General features: G+C 42.7%; 1 protein-coding gene across 1 annotated transcript; it reads left to right on the top strand.

The window, feature by feature from the left end:
- Positions 1–11,083: 11,083 nt before the first annotated feature.
- Positions 11,084–12,853, top strand: six6a (SIX homeobox 6a; the record flags this gene model as incomplete). The annotated part of the gene is made up of 2 exons (XM_080784555.1): positions 11,084–11,655; positions 12,688–12,853. The coding sequence occupies 2 exons, from the start codon at positions 11,084–11,086 to the stop codon at positions 12,851–12,853; spliced, it is 738 nt and encodes a 245-aa protein (XP_080640681.1).
- Positions 12,854–13,067: the final 214 nt, after the last annotated feature.

Below are 13,067 nucleotides of genomic sequence, written 5' to 3' on the forward strand. Positions count from 1 at the left end.
TGTGTGAGTACAGTGTTAATCCTAACACAGCATCCGGTTGAAATTGATCTGCTTGTCATCCAAATTTCTAATTTGCACAATACAATTTTATTGACAATGATAACTGTTACTGGTAATCAGAGTTTTGAAATATATAAATATAAATATTGAATTATCTTTTTACTGGATTTGGATCTGTAGACTGTCTCACATTTTAAAACCTCTAGTAGATTACATAGCAGTATGGTATGCTTTTTTTAATGCTTTATTTCGGAATTGTCTGCTTTGGTTCTGTTTTATTTGTCTACCTGTGTCTGTGTGTGTAAACAGGTTTGAATGTGAATGTCTGGCACAGAAAGAAGAGCAGTGATTATTGATTAACTCAGTTCAAAGCATATGGGCTTGTCTTTCAGCTGATTGGATTAGTGGCACCTCCGTACGCTGACGGAGAGAAGCTCCTCTGAGCTAACATGGCATTAACACTGCCAAATACTTTACTCTTTCTCTCTCACTGCTGCCTCTTTCTCTCCCCCCCCCCCTCTCTCTATTTAGTGATGCTGTGTGCTGTGTCAAATTATTTGGCAAGGTTTCCAATGGAACTGGATGCCCATGATTCTACCAAAAATACAACATTGAATCATGTAAACCGTATGCTCTGTAAAAGCTAAAGAAAGCGTGTTTTGTTTAACATTGAAGCATAGTGGAAATCAGTGGAATGAAGCCCTTTAATTCAGGTGTGTGTGTGTGTGTGTGTGTGTGTGTGTGTGTGTGTGTGTGTGCGTGTGTGCGCGCGCGTGCGTGTGTGCGCGCGCGTGCGTGTGCGTGTATTGACTGGCAGTAAAAGGTTATTAGCACTGTAATCTACTTGCAGCATCTTAATACATTTAATGCTGTAAAATAAATACCTTTTCCTTTAAGTCCTGCCATGTCCATTTTATACAGCATACATACTGCTGACTTGGGTGTCTGACAGTTTGCTCATTTACATTGACCCTAATCCTCAGAATATCTATTAAGTAAAATGATTTGATCTGTTGTGGCAGGGCTTCCCAGAACACCCCCCACCCTCCCTCTGCCTGCCCTCCAAACATGCATTTTTAATCAGCATATTAGAAAACCACCTTAAGATGTCAGATCACAGTCTGAGCTCATTGCCACTGCCGGCGGCCATAACAGATATGGATATTTACAGTAGCTTTAGACCTCGGCCGCTGGCTTTGAAACTAATCACTCATCTGATGTTTATTTAGATCATTCCGGAACAAGACATACAGTAACACTGCATCAAAGGTGGAACTCCTAACACTATACAGTAGATGCTTCTAGAAAGATGGTGAATGGCAGAATGTTTATATTCATCGTGTAACGCAGGGCGGGGACCAGTGAGAAACCATTTGACTCATCCTCTCAAGGTCTCTGATGTCTCCGGTCTTTGTCCTTGTAGATCAAGACTGCTGATGCACACAGTAAAATCCTCAGTGTAATTTAACTCTGAGAATGTACAAATTTACATCAAATAGATACATTTTACTGCCATGCAATGCACTGCAGGACTGCGTCCAGATAAATATTTGAGCGTGTGCGTGGGGCACAAGGGGGGCTGAGAATACTCTCAACCTGTCAGTAGTGTTTGGAGTACTGGCATCAAGCGCGGACCAGCTCTGTGACACCAGGGTAACTCCAACAATAACACACACACACACACACACACACACACACGCACGCATGCACACATGCGCATACACACACGCACACACACACACACACACACACACACACACACACACACACACACACACACACACACACACTTTCTCTCTCTCTCATTCTCATTCTCTCTCTCCCCCCTCTATCTCTTTCTCTCTGCCCTTTGGTGTAGAACCATACTCGTCATCCACTGTAACACACACACACACACACACACACACACACACACACACACACACACACACACACACACACACACACACACCTGTCAGCTAAGTCCTGTCAGAGGCCTTCACCCTGCAGGTATAGTGGTGAGCTGTGTGCAGACAGTGATCAGTCAGCTCTGCCTTCCCCCTGCCTCTCTGCCATCCAAGACAACTTGCCTTCTTCCTAATGAGCTCTGTCAGAATGGCATTTGACATAAGCCATCAATAAAGCACAGTTGACAGACATTAAGACTCTGGAAATACAGGATATCTCTGGCCTCTGCCCGCCTGGACTGGAACAAGAAACCTTGCACAGCTGCCCTTGCAATCCATATGGAAGTGGAAGGCAGGCTTTTAAATGTATTTTTAAATATTAATTTAATACTGTGCACTGTGCACACCTCATGTCACTCAAATCTGCTGAGTAGAATGTACATCATCATGCAGATGGAGATACTATCATTGATCATTGTTTTGTGTAGTTAAACCATGGTCATTCATTTTGGTCATTCAAGGTTTGATCACAGGGGGAGCTGTGGGGAAAAAGCATGTTAGCAGTAGTTCCAGGAAGTGAAGCAGCTGGGGGGTTCCATTTTAGGTATCAAAAAGAATGTTTTGTGGTGGTTGTTTATCAAAGAGACTCTTTTCAGGCCAATTCTACACCAGAATCAGAACTTGTTAAACCACTGAGTAGAACGAAGAGCATTGTGAAGGGGAAGAAAGGAATTTTGGTCGAACGCTCGAACATTTCGGACGGTCAGCTCGGACGGTTTAAGCTCTGAACCAAGCTTTTGGACAAAGGAGGCCTCCTGACTTGAAGGTTGGGTGAGGAATATATATAATTATTTTTTTCTTTCTTTTTTGACATTATTTAAAATACGAGGAAATGACAGAGGGAGAAATCAACTTTTAACAACTACCCGAGAGGCACTTTCATGTTGCAAGGTAAGACTACAGTCATTTATTGCCATCACCTGGGTGGGTCAGGCGTGTAACTTTTTAAGCTGTGTACATATGTTCAACAACACAGCCACGCAAAATAACATTGACAGCTATGAGGTGGCAAAAGCTTGACCTGTATAGCGACAGTTGCTGGCCAGGGGCAGGTACTTTAGAGACCAGGATTACTGCATGTTTTTGTGAGGGTACCTATACCCTAGGGGACACAGAAGGGCCCTTTCGCCAACCCTGCTTCGGGTATGGGCATTGATGTGTTTTATCTTGAGTGTTTTATCTTAACACCCACTGTGGCTCCTCTGCAGTGATTAGAGCCAATAAAAAAAAAAAAAAAGGGAAATGGTTGTATTTTACACTTGTCAACTCGAATTAAAGGAAGGCTTTCGGTCATATAGGCGATTAGGCATGCTGTCTTCAGAGAGTAAAGTAATGATGAATGAACCATTTACTTCTGTATAAAGTATGTCTGACCTCAGGGTGAAGTCGCTGTAAGCTTGCCACAGTATGAATCACTCACCAGAGCTAATGGACTCAATTTATGCTCTTGTTTATATGAAATTTCCCTGTGTTGAATCATTACAAGATACATGGTTATGATGGAATACAATACAAATCAGCACGTCCAAATTATTAAGGCTATACTGCAGATGTAATTAAATATGGCATTGCTTAACAGTGTAGTTTAAAATCAATCCGTTATCTGCAGTACTGCGCCTTTGTCATGCAATCCTCTCTGCTCCGTACAATCCTGATGTAGAACACATAAAATCATGCATTTCTGAAAAAGGCTACGTCTAAAGGTCATCAGTGAAAAGCTGTGATAGTGCAGACAAAAGAGCACTGTCTATGACTAGGGGAGACATTTTTTGTCAGATGTATGCGTGCGTGCGTGCGTGCGTATTGTTGTGCATTGGGGCCAGGGCGAGCTGCGCCTCTTAGACAATGTGAAGCTGAGGTGAGGTGAGGTCCAGACGACACAGTTGCAACATTGTGACCTGTGCCCTGACTGGCGCATCATGTAGCTCCCCGGTGCCAGAGGACTTACTGACCATGATGAGTTTTGACTCCTGTCACCTTTGGGTGCTGTCAAAATCCTCTGACATGGACAGGATCGGGACAGGTTGGGGTGGTGGTGGGTGAAGGGGATTCCTAAGCCTAAAACGTTCTGCGGGTGACCACTCTCCTCTACCAGTAAGCAGAGTGATGAGTCAGGTGATATCTTTCATGCAGTATTAACGCAATAAAATAGAACTACTGCACACTGTGCAAATGATGTGTTTCTGGAGGCAAATCGGTGCATTCCCACAACTTACACAGCTCTTTCTAGGCAACTGAGCCTGGCAGAGATAGCGTCAAAGTAGTTACTTATTTTCTTCCACCACAGGCAGGATGTTTTGTATCTTATTTGTTATGTGTTAGTCTGTGATTGAGGGAGATGAACCGTAACAGAGACCAATCTACCCGTATTCAAACCACCCACCTACAGTGTTATTGTAGGTGTTCCTGTGAGGCTGCTGTATCACCTTTTCTTTCCACCGGGCATAAAAGAAGTTCACTGAAAGGGCTCTTTCTGAATGAAATGTGCAGGGTCCATTTTCTCACATTTTTACTGTGTACTTGCAATGCACAGAGGCAACAATATGGGGATATTGCGTAGCCATTTCTTGTAATATTTAGTCAATTTCTTACTTAAGTCTTGTCTGTGTTTACCGTTCATCATGAAATGCAGTCTTTTTAATGTGTTCTCAAATCCATTTCCTATACTCAATCAGTGTGTGCAGCCCCTGAACCTGCCAACACATAACCAGGAAATAGGCTTATTTTGACAAGTAAACATTCATACACCATTACACTCCACATGCAGCTGCATCACAATATGATTTCAAAGAGAGGCTAAGTGCAAAGATAGACTTGCCGCGAGCATACCAATTTCATGTATATTTTGTGTGAAAATTGCTTGCTTCTGCTTTGTTCAATTTCAATCTCAAGTATGCTTTGATGGCTAATGAGAATCTATGTGCCTGTATAATATACACATGCTTTACCATTCATTATCACCAGGCGTCACATTTTAACAGTATACTGTACAGTACACATGCACATTCAATTTGCTATGTAAAACCTATAGGAGCTGCCTGCATTTCTCTATCTTTTGCACGCACTCTCGCACGCACACACACACACACACACACACACACACACACACACACACACACACACACACACATGCGCACATGCACACAACCATACCTCATGCACACTCGCATTCATATACAGATAATGTACCAGGCACAATGTAATGAATGTATACATCATGTTCCCTCCCTAGTTTCATTTAGCCCTTTATCTGGCCACAAATCGACTGCATTCAGAGCAGAATGGATGTAATTATTGCATGCACTCTATAACATGCTCCATAAATGTGCTTTAAAAAACAACAACAACAAAAACAGACCAGCTGGGTTTCTAGATCTTCCTAATGGCTTTTTGCAAGAGGGTATAGAGGTTCACTAATCGTGGGTTTGTTTGCAATCAGCCAAATGTAGTCCTCTCACTTCTGACCTGCAGAGGAGAAGAAAGAGAGTTTCCACTTTCCAGGAAAGCTTTGATTTGACCAGTGGTTCTCAACCTGATGGCCAGGGCCCGCTGGTGGGCTGTGCATGAGAATGTTGCAAGTGGGGCCCCAACGAATTGGCAACACACTAAGATTTCAATGATATAATGTTAAGTTATGGGTCTACTTTATCTCTCTGTCATTGTGATACTGATAAATAGGAACTTAATGTAAGCCGGAATACATACAAAACAAAAGTGGTCAGATGGGTGGGCTGCAAACACTTGAGATTTTCATGTGGGCCCTGATCCAGAAAAGGTTGAGAATCACTGGATTAGAGCATGTTCTCCTCAACACCATCATCAGGTCAGGATTCTATGGATCTGTAGTTGTACTACTTTTTACAGGCCACAGATGGTAGAGAAAGCAAAACATAAAAAACATAGCACAGCAGAGATTTATGCAATCTCAGTCATGATGACTGATGTATAATGGCACCTTTTTATTATCCCCAGACCTCTACTATAAATAGGCTATAGTTCAAATGTGCAAATGAATGTACATGCCTCATACCATATCACTGCATAGGCAATGCACTGTCCTGTGGATAACATTCTCTTCCCAGAGGTCGTATATAGCCTACTGTACTCTTGAAATCATAATTTAATTTAAATTTGGTGAGAAGCATTATAGAATTATGTAGGCTATTCAGAGCGCCATATCAGTGAATTGGCTGAGCAAAATGCGTAAGGTCAAATGTCATGTGCACTGATTATTATAACAGTGCTTTAACTGTGTTGTGTATGTCCCATGAAACAAAAGCTTAGGGGGAGGCGTATTTGTGTCAGGGCAGGACATGTGGGCGCGCCCCCACGCTGTTCGCTACACCGTATTGGCCCCTCGTCTATCCGTGTCAGCATGGCTGTGGATTACGTACACCGGGGGCCAATGGGTCATTGGATAAGAAGTCTTCTCTGTTACCGCAAATCCACAGATTAAACGCAACGTCGAGCGCTAGTGCTGCCCTGGGGGCAAATGGGTCTGAAAACACGGACCTCGGAGGTCCCCGGCTTTGGCTTAACCCTTCTGTCACTGCGGGGTGAAGCAATGCATGGATGAAGTGACTTATTTTAAAGTCGTCACCGACTGTATATGTCGCTGAACCTGAATACACCCAGGGCATCCGAGGGTTACGGGGAGTGCTGTTGACATGATAGCTTAATTGGAAAGTTAATCCTGTGCTTTGACAGCCCTATAGTCGACGTTAAAACTGTCTCTTGTGTAGTGGAGAGGGAACCTGACACACAGCACTGAAGGCGACTGTGTGTACATTTTGGCTGGAGGACCCTATACTGTATGCCCCGAGCTAAAGTGCATGTATGCATTTTTAATTCAAGGACCCCCAATTTGTTATGCATTATGTCACAGACCTTCATTAGATTTTTAAGGACCCTTGACAAACAGCACACATGCAGCTATAGGGCTGGGCAATATTGACTAAATCACACATCACAATCGTTTTTTAATCTAATACCTCGATATCAATACATTGAGGATAGCTATTTTGGGGATGTCTATTGGTGCTTTTTATATAAGACATTTTTGAACAATCATTTATGATAACCTGGGTATTTTGGGCATTTGTTGCTCATTTCATAGAGGGCAGTTTAGTCTAGGTAAATGTATGCATTTAAGACCAAGATATGGTATGATATGACGATATTATGATAACCACAACCCATATGATAGACTATAGTCTCATATCATATCAGAAAATCTGTATATATTGCCCTGCAGCAATGCACATGCTTTGTGGTCACGTGTAGCCAACCTATTGTGAGCCGTGGGTGGATGTATGGCAGCCAGGGAACGGGATTTAACAGACCAGTCTGAATTTATAGGCCTATTCTATGACTGTCTCTATCTGTCAACACAGAAAATAGCAGATATACAAGCCTTATTCGATGAACTGAGTATAAAGGAACCCCAATGGAAACAAGCCATATGGGCTTTCTTGGATAAATACTTTTAGCAGACCTTGTATTGTACTGAATTTCCCTGTGTGCAAAAGCAAAACTATAGTGCAAATAAAGTATTCAACCAATCAAGACATGAGCTTGTATAGCTTTGGGGCTACTGTGATACGACTATAAGCATACATCAAGCTTAATGGTTTGTAGGTAGTAGTAGTAGTAGTAGTAGGATCATGGGTGTTGCTTGGTGACAATCTCTTACCGTCTCGTCTGCTCGACTGATCTCAGGGAATCTGGGTCATTTTCTAGCCCGTTCACATGCAGTCCCGGCCGGGCGCGGGCGCACTCCTTGTCTCCCTCAGCCCTGGGCTAGCTACGACCCAGCTCCTCCGACGCTAATGATGACTCAGAAGTAAATGTATACCTCTTTTACTTGTGAAAAATGGAGAGAGAAATGAACAGCATTTCAGTGTGTGCAGAATGGTCGACCGACGACCTCTCTGGTCTGGTGCCTTAGTCATTCCTTTTATTCAGCCTTTCATTTTGTCATATAGCATTTATGCTGCTCTTTGTCTCTGCATTGCAGGCTGCAATTTGCAGTCTATCTCTCAAGCAAGATCCACTTCCCTTTTTGTTCACCATCCTTGTGGTCCTCTATCACTGACACACTGAGTGAATTCCATTTCTGGTCAGAATACCGGTAGGCTAGAATAAGCTGCTTGCTGTGCACATATAGCGGAGTGCCATTTAAAGTGTTCTTAATTACATTTCATGAATACATATTTTTGTTTTTCTTGTTTTGTTGTTTTTGCTTTTTTATTACTTTTTTCCCCCTTTTTTTTTTACAGGGCAACCATTGTTCCTCATGTTGATTTATTTCCACTTTCCAGTATATTAATTCAGTATATTAATGATGAATGACAAATATTATAACGAGCAGTATATGGCCCTGGTTTCCTGCAGTGTAAAACGATCACTCAGAATATTGCATTGCACTGTACGAAGCACAGGTGAATAGTGTAGCCCTACAGCCAGGTATGTATGTTTGACTGCAAGTGCAGAGTTATGTGTATATGTTTGAAAGGTGCACCACTGCACATAACTGTATATACACACTGCATCAGACAAATTGATAGTCCTATACGGCTATACTTAACGACGCTTATCTTGATTAGCCTATAGCCTACTTTAGATCCGCCTTCAACTTAAGGATATAGGAAATAGGAGACTATAAATATAAATAGGCCTATGTTATAACTCACCTATAACGTGACGATTAACTTGTGGTAGGCTATAGCCTATATTGATAATCAGCGAACTTTTCATTTTGTATAGGCCATATATAGGCTGGAAAACGCAGAACTACGGTGAGCGATGTCTGTTTGGCAGCTATAGGGATCCGACTGAGCGAATGGCTGGAGAATCTGAAACAAACAACTAAAAAAAAAGGAAAGGAAAAAAAAGTGTTTGAATGAGATCCACTGTGTGTGTTTCTGCTTCAACAATGTCCGGAGATATTGGTGTCAGGGTAGGCCTATATCTTGTCGCACTGTGTGTGTGTGTGTGTGTGTGTGTGTGTGGCCTATATATATATATATATATATATATATATATATATATGAATTGTTTACTCTAACTTTTAACTAGCCGACATTGCAGATATTTTTGAAAACCTTTATAACGAAACGAATATTCTCCCGGAAGAAAAGCCATTGCTTTCGTTTTCTTGTTGTCTTAAATGTTTTATCAGTCCTCGGGTGTATATAGGAGTGTTGCTTACAGACTACACACAACCGTTGTTATTTACAGACCTCCGTTTAAGAGATCCAAAACTTCCATTTGTATTATTGATGCGCTCTTTCTAGAAAAAGTGCCAGTCCTTGTACATTTTGGTTGGTATAGGCCTATACAGCATAAAATATTTACAGGCGTATAAATATTTCAAAATGGCACATTGTCAGTCATCCTCTTCGCAATTACGTATTTTCTCTTCATGGCTGCATCATGCATCTGATGCAGGTCTCATCCTTTATTTACGATTACTCACCGGGTGCTAAACCTATAATAATATGGAATTATGAATACCGACCCTAGTAAGAACTTTAATCGTCTTAATCTGTCTACTCCTCTCTCCAGCTCTCTCGCACCGTGAACAGACCATCTGCTTAACTTGACACTGCAGTGCGCCTTTTGATGGGGGATATATTTTTTTTGCGAGAGAACATTATCTTTGTGCAACATCATTATTTCGACATGGTGATGCACAAACAGCTCTCCGTCGACTTGAGAATACAACAAGGCCATATATTAATGATGTTACAGATACACGGTCTCCACAATAAACCAAGCACCGCAGCATGAGAACGAACAGCTTTCTCGCAGCAGAAGGCATGAGGCATTTCATAACCCCTCGTCAAGAGCATATAATTCATGCAAAAAGAGCCCTAAGGGAATTCAGTTGAACTCTATGTGTGTGTTTAGGCGTTTGTGCGCGCGCGTGCGTGTGTAGGCTATATTTCAGAGAGAGAGAGAGGGGGAGAGGGAGAGTCTGTGAAAATAATATCAGGCTTTTCCGTCAGAATGAACTTCACCACTGTATCCAGCCATGCAATAATCTGACCCGACACTTCAAACCATCTGCGCTATCTAACCGCCCTCTTGTTTACTAAATCAGCCCGTGCACAAAACGGAGTGTATCTGATACTAACCCAGAGTAGCCTGGCAGTGGCATCATAACTCTGTATACACAAACATTTACGTTTTTTCCCTGCAATGTTTAGCCATTCAAGTCTCTTTGGAGAGTGGTGCCACTCGTGCGTAAAGACGAAAATAGCCTCCCCTGTGTGTTTATGACTATATGGTATATAGGCTATTAGGCCCTTGCAGTTTATACTGGACGATGTCTTCATCTGTTTCATCATCAAATTGCATGGGTAATGCATGCCGATACTAAACATATGCAATTATTTGTGTATATTTGTGTAGATTTTCTTTTCTCTGCATGCCAGCAGGCCTATACTTTTTGTTTTATATTTTAAACGCTATTGAGATTCCATAAATGACACGGTGTTGAATTATAATGCTAATTTCAGGATCCATAATGCCAGAGCCGTTTGCCCGTTCCTTGTAGAGGAGTCGTGTTGTTTCCTTGACACTGGCTGTCTGGCTGGTGGCAATACAAACGAGAGAGTGCAAGTGAAACTTGGAGGGCAATTCAATGTTTGAAGACATAAAGCAAAAGGTCAAAATGTTTACGTTTTGAAAAAGCGCCGTTGAGCACTGGGAGGTGCTGAGATCTCCTGGCGCTTCTTTCCGTGTGATTGGTAGAATAAAGTTGACAGTGATTGACGGGCATCCATGGCAACCGCGCAGCCAATCTGCCAAGTCCAATAGGAACGGAGCAGAGGGGCTGACTGTCTTTTTCCCCTTCAAAATACATCTCGGGTCCAGTGTTAATTCTCTCGTACCTTTCAACCCATCAAGCCCACCGACTTTACCAGCCGAGGATGCAGTAGCCAGCCAGAGGGCATCGTTCCTTCCCCCCCACCCCCTTTTTTTAACTATTAACTTTGGGATTTGCCGTCTGTGGATCCGACGCCCGGAGAGCGCGCCGCAGAGGGATAGCGAGCGACGGCATCCGAGACGCGGAAAGCGAGCGAGCGAGAGAGAGAGGGACTGCGGGGGTAAAAAACCCGAAAGAAGCATCCATGTTTCAGTTGCCGATCTTGAATTTTAGTCCCCAGCAGGTCGCGGGGGTTTGCGAGACTCTGGAGGAGAGCGGCGACATCGAGCGTCTCGGTCGCTTCCTCTGGTCTCTGCCCGTCGCTCCGGCAGCCTGCGAGGTCCTCAACAAGAACGAGTCGGTGCTGAGGGCGAGAGGCATCGTGGCCTTCCACACCGGGAATTTCCGAGAACTCTACCACATTTTGGAGAACCACAAGTTCACCAAAGAGTCTCACACAAAACTGCAGGCCCTGTGGCTCGAAGCGCACTACCAGGAGGCTGAGAAGCTGCGGGGACGCCCACTAGGGCCGGTGGATAAATACAGGGTTCGGAAGAAGTTCCCTCTTCCCCGAACGATATGGGATGGAGAGCAAAAGACCCATTGCTTCAAAGAGAGAACCCGACATTTGTTAAGAGAATGGTATTTGCAGGATCCGTACCCGAATCCGAGCAAAAAGAGAGAGCTTGCACAGGCTACTGGACTCACACCCACACAAGTAGGAAACTGGTTCAAAAATCGCAGACAAAGAGACAGAGCGGCAGCTGCGAAAAATAGGTAAGAATTCTTTGTAACGAATCCCTGTCTGTCTGTTTGTGATCCGAACGAACCTCGTTTCATAATAGCCTATATAACTGTATAGTGACATAATCGACGAATCAACCTGCACGAGCAATCATGAGTTCCAAATACATTAAATTGATTATATTGCCTGTGTAGCCCGTCATGAAATTATACCTTTATTACAAAGTCTATATTTATGAATATATATATATACTCAATGTGTTAAATTATTTAAATATATTCAATGTTATGGCAAATATGCTCGCACTGTAAAATAAAATGTTTTTTGAAATAATGTAACCAAAAAGCTATTAGACATGCAGAAATACACCGTTTATATAATTATATTGTAAAATTAATTTTATTTACCACGTCGCTGTGATACAACTGTAGCCACAAAAATAAATATTTTCCTTTCATCCCTTTAAATGTTATAGCTATCAATTTAGCCTGTTACCATCATAATATTGGGCTTAAGCTATGTGGCTATATCATCCAAGCTAACATGCAGAATTGGACAGGCGACAAGGCATTACATTTTTCTTCTTAATGCGAGGCACTAAAATAATACATGGCTGGATATCCCATGCCTGTTTTAAGAGCAGAATATCTGTTTATTCAAATAATATGGTCTAAGATTAACATCGCTACTAATCTGTTGAAAGGATGCGCTTTGGCCTACAGTGATGGCATGAGGTCATGTACAGGCCACCCTCTGCCATCCAGGCACATTATAGGCCTACTCTATGGCGCGCTGTTAGCTTGACGGTCTGTTCTTGTGTCGGCAGCAAGCGCCGTGGTCATGATGAGCATAAATTAAGCTTTTAGCGCGTTGGTTCTCAACGTCTGGCCCCGGTGCCGCCAGATTTCCAAATTGACCATTATAGCCATATAACTCAGTCTGTAGGCCTAAATGGAATCAAACATGGTCCTTGGAATAAAATAAAAAATAAACCGGTCTGTGTTACATTATATAATATGTTTTATTTGTATGTTTAAAATGTCATGTGTTTTGCTTCAATACAGGCTACAACAGCAGGTCCTGTCCGGTGGGTCGGTTCGGTCTCTAGCGGACGAGGACGGGACCGTAGACCGTCTCGGAAACGCTTCCAGCCCCGAGGCGAGTTTGTCGAGCAAAGCCGCCACCTCGGCTATCTCCATCACTTCCAGCGACAGCGAATGTGACATCTGAATGGCGCGCACAGGTCCATCCGTCCATGGCAGTTCCAGTGATCCAGTGAAGGATGAATTATAATAATAACAGGGGAGATAAGTGATGAAGATCCACAACAACAGACTATATATTATTATAAGAACAAACAAACAAAAAACAGTCCTAGTGCCTGCTGTTGAATTTAAAGAAACTCTTTTATTTGATGGCTGCCAAACCGTGAGGAAACAGAATG

The sequence above is a fragment of the Protomyctophum bolini genome (assembly GCF_963924005.1).
Source record: "Protomyctophum bolini genome assembly, chromosome: 15".
Classification (NCBI taxonomy): domain Eukaryota; kingdom Metazoa; phylum Chordata; class Actinopteri; order Myctophiformes; family Myctophidae; genus Protomyctophum; species Protomyctophum bolini.